The sequence below is a fragment of the Canis lupus genome, chromosome 4 (assembly GCF_003254725.2).
Source record: "Canis lupus dingo isolate Sandy chromosome 4, ASM325472v2, whole genome shotgun sequence".
Lineage (NCBI taxonomy): Eukaryota > Metazoa > Chordata > Mammalia > Carnivora > Canidae > Canis > Canis lupus.
Window position 1 is genome coordinate 39,685,525 of NC_064246.1, and position 12,583 is coordinate 39,698,107.

Below are 12,583 nucleotides of genomic sequence, written 5' to 3' on the forward strand. Positions count from 1 at the left end.
GGGCAATACCACAGTGTTGAAGAAGTGAGAAGCCACACAAGTCAGTAAGCTTGGGGATGAGGGTGGGGATGGGGACAAAGGTGGGAGAGCATGGTGGCAGGTGCCAGGACAAGGACTCTGGAACTGAAGTCTCTGGGAGAAGTTTCTAACTCCTGATCTGGCTTTACCTAGCGTCTGCATGGCTTCCTCGCTCTGCTGGACCTGCTGGGACATCATTCTGCTGATCCCCATGAGGCTCTCCGTGATGGCACTGGATGTCTGGGCCAGGCTCTCTTTGGTGGTTTTCCTAAAAGTCCAGAGTGGGATAGGCATGTCAACAAAAGCTGGCTATAAGACAACGCCCGTCTTCAAATGCGATCCCATTTTTTTAATCTATCAAAATAGCATATATATTTAAGTATCAATAATCACAGTCAATGCCAGCAAGGGTATGCTGACACCACACTCCTAAAGACTGCTAGTAGAAATGCAAACTGGCAATCTGGAAATAGTATTAGGAGCCTTAGAAACATTCATGCCTTTGGCCCAATAATGTCATCCCTGGGAATCTCTACAAAGGAAATACCCAAAATGTGGACAAGGCCTTATGTCCTAAGGTGTGCCCTTGTGTATTATTTACAATACTGACAAACTAGAAATGCAAACACACACAAACGGGGGATCAGCCAATACAAGGGAATACTAAGTACTCTTGAACCTTTGTTTAAAGAGTTTTCTAAAACAAGCAAGTCTTTGTGCTATAATACTATGTGAAGAAGAGCAGGGCGCTAAGTTTTATATACGGTAGGACTCTGTAAAAAAAAAAAAATGGTGGGAGGACACAATATATATCAAAATGTGTACAACACAATCACAGTATAGTTCATTTTGTCATCGACACCTTTATTTTACCAATTTATTACAAATAAGCCAGTATTTCTTTCATACTTTAAAAAATATTACCTATATAATAAAATTAATTACCAGTTTTACACTGAAAACAAGAAGGGCTTCCCTACACAGGTTTTGCACCTTGCCAATTGCTATCTGTTCTATCATTAGGGCCCAGAAAGACAAAAAGACAGATACCTTTGCCTTAAGAGGTCTCCTCCCTGGAGAAGTTCTGCTTTCTCTAGATTGTCGATAGCAATTTTGCAAGTGAGATTAGCCTTCCTCCATGAGGTCTGATTGCTGGAATCAGAAGGGTCTTGCATGAGTTTCTGTCAGATCAAAGAACAGAAGTTCTTCCTTCTGGCAAGGGAGTGATGGGAAAGGCCTCCCAGAGTGGCCTACAGAGTCATCCATCTCTGCCTCCCACCATTTCCTCCTCTTGGTTGCCCCGGCAACTGCTCCAGCTTAGGCTACACCTCTGGTCTCACCCTGCCCAGCCGCCTGTAGCTGTCCCTTTCCCTCCAGGGCAGCCAGAGGGAGCAGTCTGGCCACAGTACTTACTTCTGTGCTTACAGCCGGGCAAGGGCTTCAGACTTCAAACTCACCTTGGGCACTTGAGGCCCTGTTCTGTCCAGTTACCACTAACATTTTACCATTTTACCATGTTCTACCTTGTGTACTAGTTGGTTCCATTTCTTGAGGACCATATCTCACTCATTTTTGGATCACTAATACCTAGAACAACAGTCTCTGGCCCATTAGCCAATCAATAGATATTATGAGAAGTAGAAAAATCATAGGAAGGCAGTTTTCCTCAATATTTAAGTTTTTATTTAAAAAAATTTTATTTATTTATTTATTTATTTATTTATTTATTTATTTATTTATTTATTTAGGAGAGAGAGAGCAAGAGCATGGGGAGGGGCACAGGGAGAGAGAGAAAAAATCTCAAGCAGGCTCCATGCTCAGCACAGAGCCTAACACAGGGCTGGATCTCGGGACCCTGAGCTCATGACCTGAGCCAAAATCAAGGGTTGGATGTTCAGCCTACTGAGCCATCCAGGTGCCCCTAAGTTTTCATTTAAATTCCAGTTAGTGGGACTCCTGAGTGGCTCAGCGGTTAAAGCATCTGCCTTTGGGTCAGGGCGTGATCCTGGAGTGCTGGGACCGAGTCCCACATCAGGCTCCTGCGTGGAGCCTGCTTCTCCCTCTGCCTATGTCTCTGCCTCTCTCTCTCTCTCTCTCTGTCTCTCTCATGAATAAATAAATTAAAATCTAAAAAAAAAAACAAAAAACAAATTCCAGTTAGTTAACATACAGTGAGTGTAATATTACTTTCAGGTGTACAATATAGTAACTTAACACTTTGGTTTTGCTCCATATTTCTTTAAGATTTGCTGTTCTTTACATACTCAGACCAATCATGAGCGAGATAAACACACTGTATTAGCAGTTTGATGTGATTTATTTACATTCTTTACCTGATCTCCCTCATGAGAGATAACTCAAATTTGATGAACAGCTCCCTGGGGTTAGCAGTGCAGCCTTTGTCAATGAACTATAAAAATGTTAATTGGGCCCCTAGGAGAATCAAACTCAAGCACTAGAACTCTTAGGCAGCTGGTTCACATCAATTGTGCTAACCCCTGAGATGTTTACCAAAGTCAAACGTGAACTGATACGGTATTTTTCTAAGAGTACCTCTGTGCTTAAAATGTAAAACGAGCTCTCTGTCACCAGAACAGCATCTGCTATGCCATTTCACACCTGATATTTTAAAAGAATCAATTACATATTTTAATTGTTAGCAAGGAAGTTCTGCTGGGCCCTGTGACACAGAGATGAATGAGCCATAGTGGCTGCCCTCAAGGGGCTCACATTTACTGGGGAGAAAGACAAACAAATATTTGCTGAATGGTGTGATAAGCACGAGAATCCAGGCAGGCGCAACTACTGTTTTCACACACAACTGCCAAAGTATTCATCTACTGCTTTCTCTCTCCCCTGTAACCCTACATCATGAATGGCCATTCTCAACTCCTAGCCATGCTAACTAAGCCCATTTTATCTGGTGTAACTTACTCTACTTTATACAAGGGGTCCTCTTTACTCAGTGTTTGTAATGTGAGTATCCTTGGTGGCTGAGGGAAGCAAACGCCATCATGACACAAAGTACTCCGACTGAGCCAAGCACTTTAACACTGGTGACCATGCACACATCCCTCCCTACTTATACTAGCCTCTACCATGCCCACATGTTTGTCAGTCTCCTCCTAAGGGCTGGGGGTCATAAACACAGTAGCTGCCTGCCAAGGATGATGCTGGAGAATTACTCACATTGAAGGCAAAACGAGAGACATACAGATCCAACAGAGTTAGAGCAAATTAATAAGGAGAAAGAGCAACACCTAGGAGGATGATGACTAACAGGGGCTTCAAAAGAGAATGACCTGGCTACCAGACGATGGGGAAAGTTGATGGAGCCGTTAAATTTTTTTTTTTTTGAGCCTTAAATATTTTTGTCACAACAACACTCTTTATGATTATGATACAAGTCACATGTGAAGGGACAGGTGCTGTTTCATGCCATCAGATAATTTTGTTGGAAAAGCCCCCCCCAATATCCAGAAATAGTGCATACTTCAATTATATAACCAAAGGTTAGCCCACTGCTACAATGATAACCACCGCTTTGTTTAACATAGCATAATCTTATTTACATTTTTTGTTTCATTTTTTAAGATAAAGTCCCACTCAAAGCTTTCTAAATTTTGGTCCATCTTAAGTAGGAACTTTTTCTAGTAGCAATTTCCTTACAGAAAAAGATGTTGTATTACAAAAGCAATCATTTTTTGGTTTTGTCCTAAAAATATAAAATATAGTATAATGGTAAATACGCTTTTGTAAACTATATACAATTTGACCTACCAACAACCCCTGCTTGTCCCTGCTTTGAGAACTACTGATCTAGAGAGGACATTCAGTTTGTGTAGAAATGACACAATTAAATCATTAAGCCAGGTTTGTTAGGCAAACCTTTATACAAGCCGCCCAGGGAGCAGGTGACCCAGCGCAGGCCCCACCTACCTGAGCATCTGCTTTTTGTGATTCTCCACTTCCTGAAGCAAAACTTGCTTCTCTGACTCTTTGTCTTGCTCTTTAGCTGACTGCTCAAGCTCCTTTGGGGGAAAAGAGATCTATATTAAAATGATTTTAAAAGCAAAAAAAAAAAAAAAAAAAAAAGCCAATATAAAAACCAAACTACTCCTCTTTCTAGGCAGGTTATACAATAGCACTTGAAAACCCTCCTAACAGAGAACACTCAGGAATGTCAGGTAAATATAACAAACATCCATAAGTATATAGCTGATGTGTAAGAAAGTAAGGATAATCTCCAGGGCCCCAAAGTGAGAAGTGAACTGAGAGCCAGAGCAGTCAGCCTGTGACTGATGCTCAACTGCTCTGCAATGGGAGATTCACTCCTGTCATCTAGGGGGTCCACCTGGAATGAAAAGGGAATAAAAATTACTAAATAGGAGCCCCTGGTTCTACTTTGAGACATCATGGAAATATCAAACTGCTACACATGTCTCAATGCTCACTCTCAATCTCTGTACCTATTTCATTATTGACTGGTAGCAAACAGTTGGAAGGTTTGAAAGCCCATATACGGGTGGCATATAAAGTGTTGAGCTATCTGAGGCTGGAAGCCACAAAGGGATGCACCTTCAGTGTCCATGCCTGTCATGTACATGCCTGTCAGCCAGCACAGACAGAATGGAAGCTTGTCCTTTTTTGTTGGCTAGTGGGATACAAAATATTTCCTGAGAATGTAATGTATATCCATGGAGCTACCCTCAAACTGGTCTGGAGTTATAATTCACTTTCTCTGAAAGGTCTGAGAATCTCCATGAGGAGAAGTTAACATAAAATGTGCTCCCAGACTTATAATCCCACGAGATATGGCAAAAGCAAATCCAAAAACCTCTGAAGAGACTTGCTTTCAGTCCAGGTTGCACAAAAATCCCATACATAAGGTCTGCTAAAGAGGAGTGCTCACAGCCCCAAATAACCAAACACCAGGCAATGGACATAAGCTCAAGCAGTGTGAGACCCCTGAGAACTTCAGATGATGCAAGTATCAGATTGACTCTAATTAAAGATGTCATTATACCTCAAGAATCAAGTCGTATTTTTTGTTTGCAGATTAAAACAATTTCCAGTTTCAATCAAGCTGCTGATGCTAAAACAATGTATTAGTTCACTTACATACTAATTTATTTATTTATATACTCATTTATATATTAATTTGCACATGCTGGTCAGGAACATGTGTCTGTATCCACCATTTCAGCAGCTCAGAGATGACTTCCAATTAATGGCCCCAGATATTCTGAGACAGAGAGAAAAAAAACATGAAGGAAAAATTTTGCAAATGTAGTCAGTTTATTACTTGCTTAAGTATTCATTTAAAATCTAGATTCCTTGCCAGATTGTGAACTCCAGGAAAGTAGGATTTTACACCTAATGTTCACTATACATATTCTTTGTGCCTAGAACATTATTAGGCACCAAACCATTGAACAGAAGAATGGATGTATGGTTAGAAGGGAGGGAGGAAGGAAAGAAAGAAGAAAGGTATATAGTTTCCTCATAAAAGGTTGCCTAGAAATTCTGTCATAGAGACCCAGATAGTTCCAGAAGAAAAGAAAGGGGTAAAATAGTTCTCAAATTCCAGTTGGAGCACCACATACGCAAAGACATTTACACAGGTATTTATACATAGTCAATGCCCAACATTTACAATGCAGAGATTATGTACTAAGGATATGAGGCCAAGTCTCTGAGTACCACACAATCTCGTTGCAAATACACAAAGAAGTCATTCACGTAAAGAGCTAAAAACATCAAAAAGAAATCTTGTATACATTTCCTAGTATAAATGTTAAGGAAATGCAGATTAAAACTGGGATGGGGTTATTCATTCACTAATCATGTGTTTTTAGGTCCTTAATTGGTGTCAGGGATATTCTGGTGCTCAAGGAGGTGATGATGGGAGAGAGGGACCTAATATGTAAATGTATCAGTGGAGTAATTTCAATTAGTGAAGGAAATAAACACCGAGTCAGCACCTAGATACTTAAACAAAAAGAACATGGAAATACTTAAGGTGGTGGGTGTGGTTGGAGAGTTGAAGTCATGTGAGTTGAAGAAAGACCTTTTAGGGAATACATTAGCTTCAAAAAGCAAAGCAAAAAAAAAAAAAAAAACAAATCAAAAAGCAGAGAAGCAATCCAAATAAAATGCCCTTTGACACAGAACTGGCTAAAAAAAAAATTATGGCTATAAAAAAAGAATGAGGAAACTCTCTAATACTGAAATGGGAGCAGCCCAGGTGGCTCAGCAGTTTAGCACCACCTTCAGCCCAGGGCCTGATCCTGGAGTCCCGGGATCAAGTCCCACATCGGGCTCCCTGCATGGAGCCTGCTTCTCTCTCTGCCTGTGTCTCTACCTTTCTCCCTGTGTCTCTCATGAATAAATAAATAAAATCTTAAAAAGAAATACTGATATGGAAGCATTTCCAATAGATATTAAGTTTTAAAAAGTGGTGTTTTGTGTGCTACCTTTTAGATGAGAAATTGGAAATAGGAAAATATATTTATTTTTTCTATTATCTGAGTACATATACCACAGAAAGATACGTAAGTAACAAGTAACAAAGGTGGTTACTTGTGTGGAGGAGGGAAACAGAATAAGACTGGTACATGAGACTTTTCACCGTGCGCCCATATTTACACACATAGATATGATAAATACGTAATATATAAAAGTAACAGCCTTTCAAAAAAATTAAATGATTAAATCAGTGCTAGAGATGGAGGCAAAAAGATCAGCTAGGTTCAGTGATATTGCTAAAATTCTAAAGTGAACTTTTATGACAAGAACTGCTTATTTTCACAATTGTCCTTGAAAATCTCTTAGAAAGGCAACACATGGGACCCAGACATACTACTTCTCAGGGAGTCCAAATGGCCAGTTTTTCTTCCAGCTTTGAAACAGACCATCTTCTGTTAAGCAACAAAAAGGGCTGTTGGTTGGCATCTGGTCTTTAAATCCTAGTATCATAAGCAGTTGAGATGGGGTGCCCCAGGACCCACCCAGTGATGGGCAGATCCATGCACCCATCTCATTCTCACTAGGGCACAGCAGCAGAAACAGGCTATACAAATGGGTACTTCTCACTCCAGTGGTTTTTGAGATAGCACCTATACCATAGTTGGATTCAGGAGTGTTTATATGTGCATATGAAGTGACTAGAGACCTCAGAAACAGGTAGGAAGAGACTAGGCAAAGCATAACATGAAAAAAAAAAAAACCCAGGAGACACTGGTGATACATTCAAAAGTTCCTCACTTTTATCTTGAGAGCATGTTAGTACAGTTACCCACACTGTCAAAACATTTACTAAAGAACCTGGACAGCTAGCTCTCAAGCAGAGGTTACTCCCAGGATAGAGCCTCTCATTGTCACCCATTCTCCCCATCTCAGTTCTACAGCTACTCACCTGTATTCTGTGCCGCAACTGCTGAAACTTCTCTTTCACTTTAGTATTTAGTTCAGTAAGTGCACTTAATGGTCCTGAACAATCTCGAATATCCTAGGAGACAGTGAAGAGGTGAAGGGGCCTTTCTTGAGGCAAATGACATGAAATGAAACCACCTGTACAGGGGGAGTTGGCTTGAACCACCACTAGGCTGGCCTACTGTCTGTAATTCATCCTGATCTTTGCTGTTTACCTCTGCAACACGAGCAAAAACATTATCGTTTACATTTCTCTCATAACCTCTTTAATTTTGAGCAGGTACTATAATAGCATAAAAAGAAACACAACTGTCCTATTAGTTCCTAAAGTTTAACAAAATGCCACCTAGTCAGTATAAAAGGCTTAAAGCAGATCATATGTCCAACAAGAATGGACATCCAAAAGTGATACAACTTGAAAATCAGGATGCTCAATTCCTGGCATCATATGGCACGGTTTACTTCAATCATCTATTACAAATCACAGTGTTTACAGACCTGTTCAAGGGTAGATTTAGAATTTGTTTCTGGACATTCAAAATTACTGGGGTCAGATTTTAGAGCAGGCTCTAGAGCCAAAATATGTAGATGCAAACTCCAGCTGCAGCAATTTATTGGCTGGATAACAAAAAGTCACTCTGGTTCTCTGTGCCTCACTTTTCTCATCACATTACCTACCACATAGACCAGGTACGTATGCAAAGTATGTTGCAAAGGAGCTGGAACACAGTAAGAGCACAGTATATCTAGGTATATCATGAGAACCCCAATATCAGAGAGTACAGAAGGGCTTAAGCAATTTAGATTATGTGAAAAGGCAATCTTTTTATATGAATCCTAAATTTATTTTCTTAAAGTCAGCCCAGAAGTTTTGCAATATGTATGAATAAGTGTAGTTGAAGAAGTTTAACAGTTTGCATCAAGTTTTCTCATCTGTTTTCTGGCTTACTCATTAAATCACACTTCCTTGTACCACGATAAAGCACTACTTTGGTTTATTCTGCATCTGGTCTCCATGGAGAGTCCTACTTTCCTTCGCTTTTTGCCACAGCTAGTTGCAAAATCTGAGTCTACATCTAATGCTTAGCAACATTTTTGGAAACGGAGGAAATAACTTGCCTAAAGCCAAAGTTTAGGGGATCCCTGGGTGGCTCAGCGATTTAGCGCCTGCCTTGGGCCCAGGGAGACCCAGGCTCGAGTCCCGCGTCGGGCTCCCTGCATGGAGCCTGCTTCTCCCTCTGCCTGTGTCTCTGCCTCTCTCTCTCTCTGTCATGAATAAATAAATAAAACCTTAAAAAAAATAAAACTACTAATAAAGAGTTTAAAACTCTTGGTTTCTTTTTGCTAAATTCAAGGAACCATTTCTACTTTCCTCTTGCCTAGGCCAAGCAGTTATTGCTCTGCTGCCTTCTACCCTTAAGTGGCTCAAGGCAAGGAGTGTCCGGTACCCCATCTGTTAAACCGAGTTTCCGAGACCCCCTAAGTCCCTCGTCTAGGCCGACTTTCCCTGTCCGGTCGCAGTCTTGCCACCACCTGCCTTCTGATTCAGGCCTTGGCATTTTAGCCTTTTTCCTCATTTACAAAGTCGCAGCTACTATCTAGGTGGCCGGGGGCCTCCCGCACGACGGGGCCCTTGGTGCCCTGGGGCACCTCCGCCGGGGCGGCGGCCAGGGGAGGGCGGGGCTCGCGGCCCTCGGGGCGCCACCGAGCGCGGCGGAGGGAGGCGTGAGAAGGCGGGGCCCGTCGGGGCGACAGGTCGTCCCAGTCGACAAGTGTGCGGGGGCGACCCATGTGGCCACAGACCGGAAGCCTGGCCAGGGACGAGGGGACGCGGGAGCGTTCAGAGGAGGGCAAGACAACAGCGCGCGGAGGGAGGATCAACGCCAACGGCCCAGGAGACGGGACCAGAGGGGGCCGCCAGGGGGTAGCGGGCCGTGGGGCGGGACCAGCGACCTCCCAGACTTGAGACCGCCGAGCTCACAGGAGGCCGGTGGAGCCTGGGTTCAGGGCTACAGGGCCCGGCAGCCGTCCCGGGAATTAGTACCTGGATAAGCGCCTTCACCTCCAGGTCGAACTTGACGATCTCTTGGTTACAGATACGGACGTGGACATCTTGGGGAGCCGCCATGTTGAGGACGCCGGCTACGGGCCGCGGCGGGGCCCAAATTAAACTCGTTTTTGCGTCACCTTCGTTCCGCGTCGGGGCTTTCGGCAGCGCCCTCTAGGGACCAACCTGAGGCGAGCGAGGGTCGAGGCGAGGAGGCCGGAGGACTCGCCTCTGGTGTGGTGGTGGAAGGCAGGTGGGCGGGGGGGACTGGGCAACACTGATGGGGGGCACTGGATGGGATGAGCACTGGGTGGTACGCTAGATGTTGGCAAATTGAACTCCAATAAAAATAAATTAAAAAAAAGAAAAAAGAAGGAAGAAGAGAGGGAGTATCGAGAGCGTTTTAACATTGGCCTCTCCCCATCTTTTACCTAAAAGGCATTCTAATGACTACATGTTTTTTGCAGAGAGAGAGAGAGAGAAAAAAAAAAAGGAAAGTATCAATTGGGATGTCTCTGGAAGGTGGAATTAACAATTTTTTATATCTCTTTAAATTTCCTTATATTTTTCATATGTTGTACAGTGAATATAATTGTGGAGCAAATGAAAAGATGGTAAATGTTATTACTGCTTTTCACGTGTGGAATTCAAGACAGGCCTCTTCCAGCACATGGTCCAAGGGTTCTAAAATCACAACTGATCAAGTCACTTCCCCACCTCCACCTCTTTTGTAGCTCCTGGCACGTGCCTTTTGTGTACAGTTGGATTTATAAAGCCTACCTTGCTGGAGTAGTTTTGATGGAAATAATTAAGAGCAGACCCTCAACGAACAGTGGCTCCTGCCTTTATTATCAAATAGTCCAAGGCCATCAGCCACCTCACTCCATCGCTCTCCTGGATTCCTCAAGCTGTTTTTGGATCTGTAGCTTTGGAATGTGCTGTTCCCTTTTCTTAGAATGCTTTCCCCCTCTTGCTCCCACCCCATGTGCTTCTGTTCACATCAGCAAGCATAAATTGTTAAGACCTGAATGCCTAGCTGTGTTTTTCTCTTAATCCTTCAACCAGACTTGAAATAGGTAATACCCCAGTTTTACAGATCAGTAGATGGACCAAGAGTAGATCAAAGCGAAAAAAATCAAAACTGAACGTCCCTGCCCCAAAGTTACATAACTTGAAAGTGGCAGAGCCTTCACTAAAAGCCACGTCTTCCCTCAAAAACCAAATATGGCCCCTTGGGTATAGTGTCGTACACAGGGGGCTATGTGCTTGCCTATCTGTGTTTCTCCACTGCTCCACACACCATCCGTTAAGGCGTTCATCACCCCACTGCACCTAATAGGCAATGTATTGCAGGCCTTAGAGTCAACCCTGCTTGAATCCTGCTGGAGGACCCACTTCACAGCTCTGCCCCTCAGAATTCTGAGGCTAACTGGTAGAGTCACAGAGGTGGAGGATTAAATGAGGTAGTACATGAAAAGCACCAAGCACAGTGTAGTCATGTGGCATGTGTTTAAGAACTCAATGTGCATTAGCTGCTATGACATTACTGACATTTTTTGGAGCACTTCCTATGTGCCAGGCACTTTGTACTAAGTTCTTAATGTGTGTCATCTAATTTAACTCTCATAACAACCCTATGAGGTAGAATTATCCATTTTATACATGAAGAAATAGGCACAGGATGATTTGCGCAGTGCAAAATGGAAGTGCTAGTCAAAGGATATGTGCATTTTATTTTTTTTTAAAGATTTTATTTATTAATGAGAGACACAGGCAGAGGGAGAAGCAGGCTCCATGCAGGGAGCCCGACGTGGGACTCGATCCCGGGACTCCAGGATCATGCCCTGGGCCGAAGGCAGGCACCAAACCGCTGAGCCACCCAGGGATTCCCGGATATGTGCATTTTATTATTATTATTTTTTGATTTGTGCATTTAAAATTTAGAATTACCAAATTGCACTTCAGAGAGTTTATATCAATTTACACTCCCACAACAATGTGCTACAAATGCCTGCTTTCCCACGGCCTTGCCAACATGGTGTGTTAAATACTAGGATTTTTGCCAATTTTTAAAAAACTTTTATTTTTGTGTGAGAGAGTGCACATGAGCAGGGGGAGGAGCAGAGGGAGAAGCCAACTCCCCGCTGAGCAGGGAGCCCTATCCTGGGCACAATCCCAGGACCCTAAGATCATGACCTGAGCCAATGCTTAACTGACTGAGCCACTCAGGTGCCCCTTTGCCAATTTGACTGAGTAAAAAATACCATTCTTTAATTCACTTTTCTCTTACATGAATGAAATTGAGTGCTATTTGTATTTACTTTGCTCATTTCTCTGTCAGGTGGTTGTTCTTTTTCATACCAGTTTCCAGGAGCTCTTTATATTTCAGGAGGATTAGCCTTTAGAGATGAGCTTTTTATGTAGTCTATAGAATTTGACTTGGCTTATGATGGTTTTGGCCTTAAATAAGTTTTTGAATTTTTTGTTTCACATAGAATTTATCAGTCTTCAATTATGACTCCTGGATTTAGGATCCAAGTTAGAAAGGCCTCCTCACCCCCACCCCACAGGTTTTAAATGAATTGCTCCCATTTCTGTCATTTGTTCATTTACACATTTTGAGATATATATATATTGGCTTATGGTATGAGATACAGAGCCAACGTTCCTTTCTCCAGAGAGTTTCCCAGTTGTTCCAACACTGTTTTCTGAAGAATCCATCTTTTTCTCACTGGTTCCGGATGCTACATTTACCATAATTCTTATGTTCGAATCCATTTCTAGACCTTCTGTTCTATTGTCCTATTTACACACCAAAATGACAATTTTATAGTTTTTTTATGTGTTTTAATGTGTTTCAATTAAATGCCCAATCTTTTTCTCCTCTGCTATTATATTTTTCCCCTAGAAACCTTAAGTATTTTGTTTTTTAACCTTATTGGTATGTTTTGAGATAGCATTAAATTTTTAATTTTGAGGGCTTACAGCATCATGTTGCTCACTGCTCAAGTTCAAGAACTTGGATCTTTCTTTCCAGTTGTTCAAGTCTTCTGTGTCCTTCATGTTAAAGTTTTCTTTATCTAG

At 42.3% G+C, this 12,583-nt stretch overlaps 1 protein-coding gene across 4 annotated transcripts in view; it reads right to left on the reverse strand.

Moving 5' to 3' along the window:
• BNIP1 (BCL2 interacting protein 1) overlaps positions 1 to 9,655 on the reverse strand; it is a 50,120-nt gene extending 40,465 nt beyond the window's left edge. For all 4 annotated transcript variants that reach the window (XM_025434109.3, XM_049109129.1, XM_025434108.3 and 1 more), the window contains exons 1-5: positions 9,497 to 9,655; positions 7,436 to 7,528; positions 3,958 to 4,049; positions 1,069 to 1,170; positions 168 to 286 (exon numbers count right to left, since the gene is read on the reverse strand). In XM_025434109.3, coding sequence (XP_025289894.1) covers positions 168 to 286; positions 1,069 to 1,170; positions 3,958 to 4,049; positions 7,436 to 7,528; positions 9,497 to 9,580 — 490 coding nt within the window. In that variant the 5' untranslated portion in view covers positions 9,581 to 9,655. The remainder of the gene's footprint in view (positions 1 to 167; positions 287 to 1,068; positions 1,171 to 3,957; positions 4,050 to 7,435; positions 7,529 to 9,496) is intronic.
• Between the last annotated feature and the right edge of the window lie 2,928 nt (positions 9,656 to 12,583).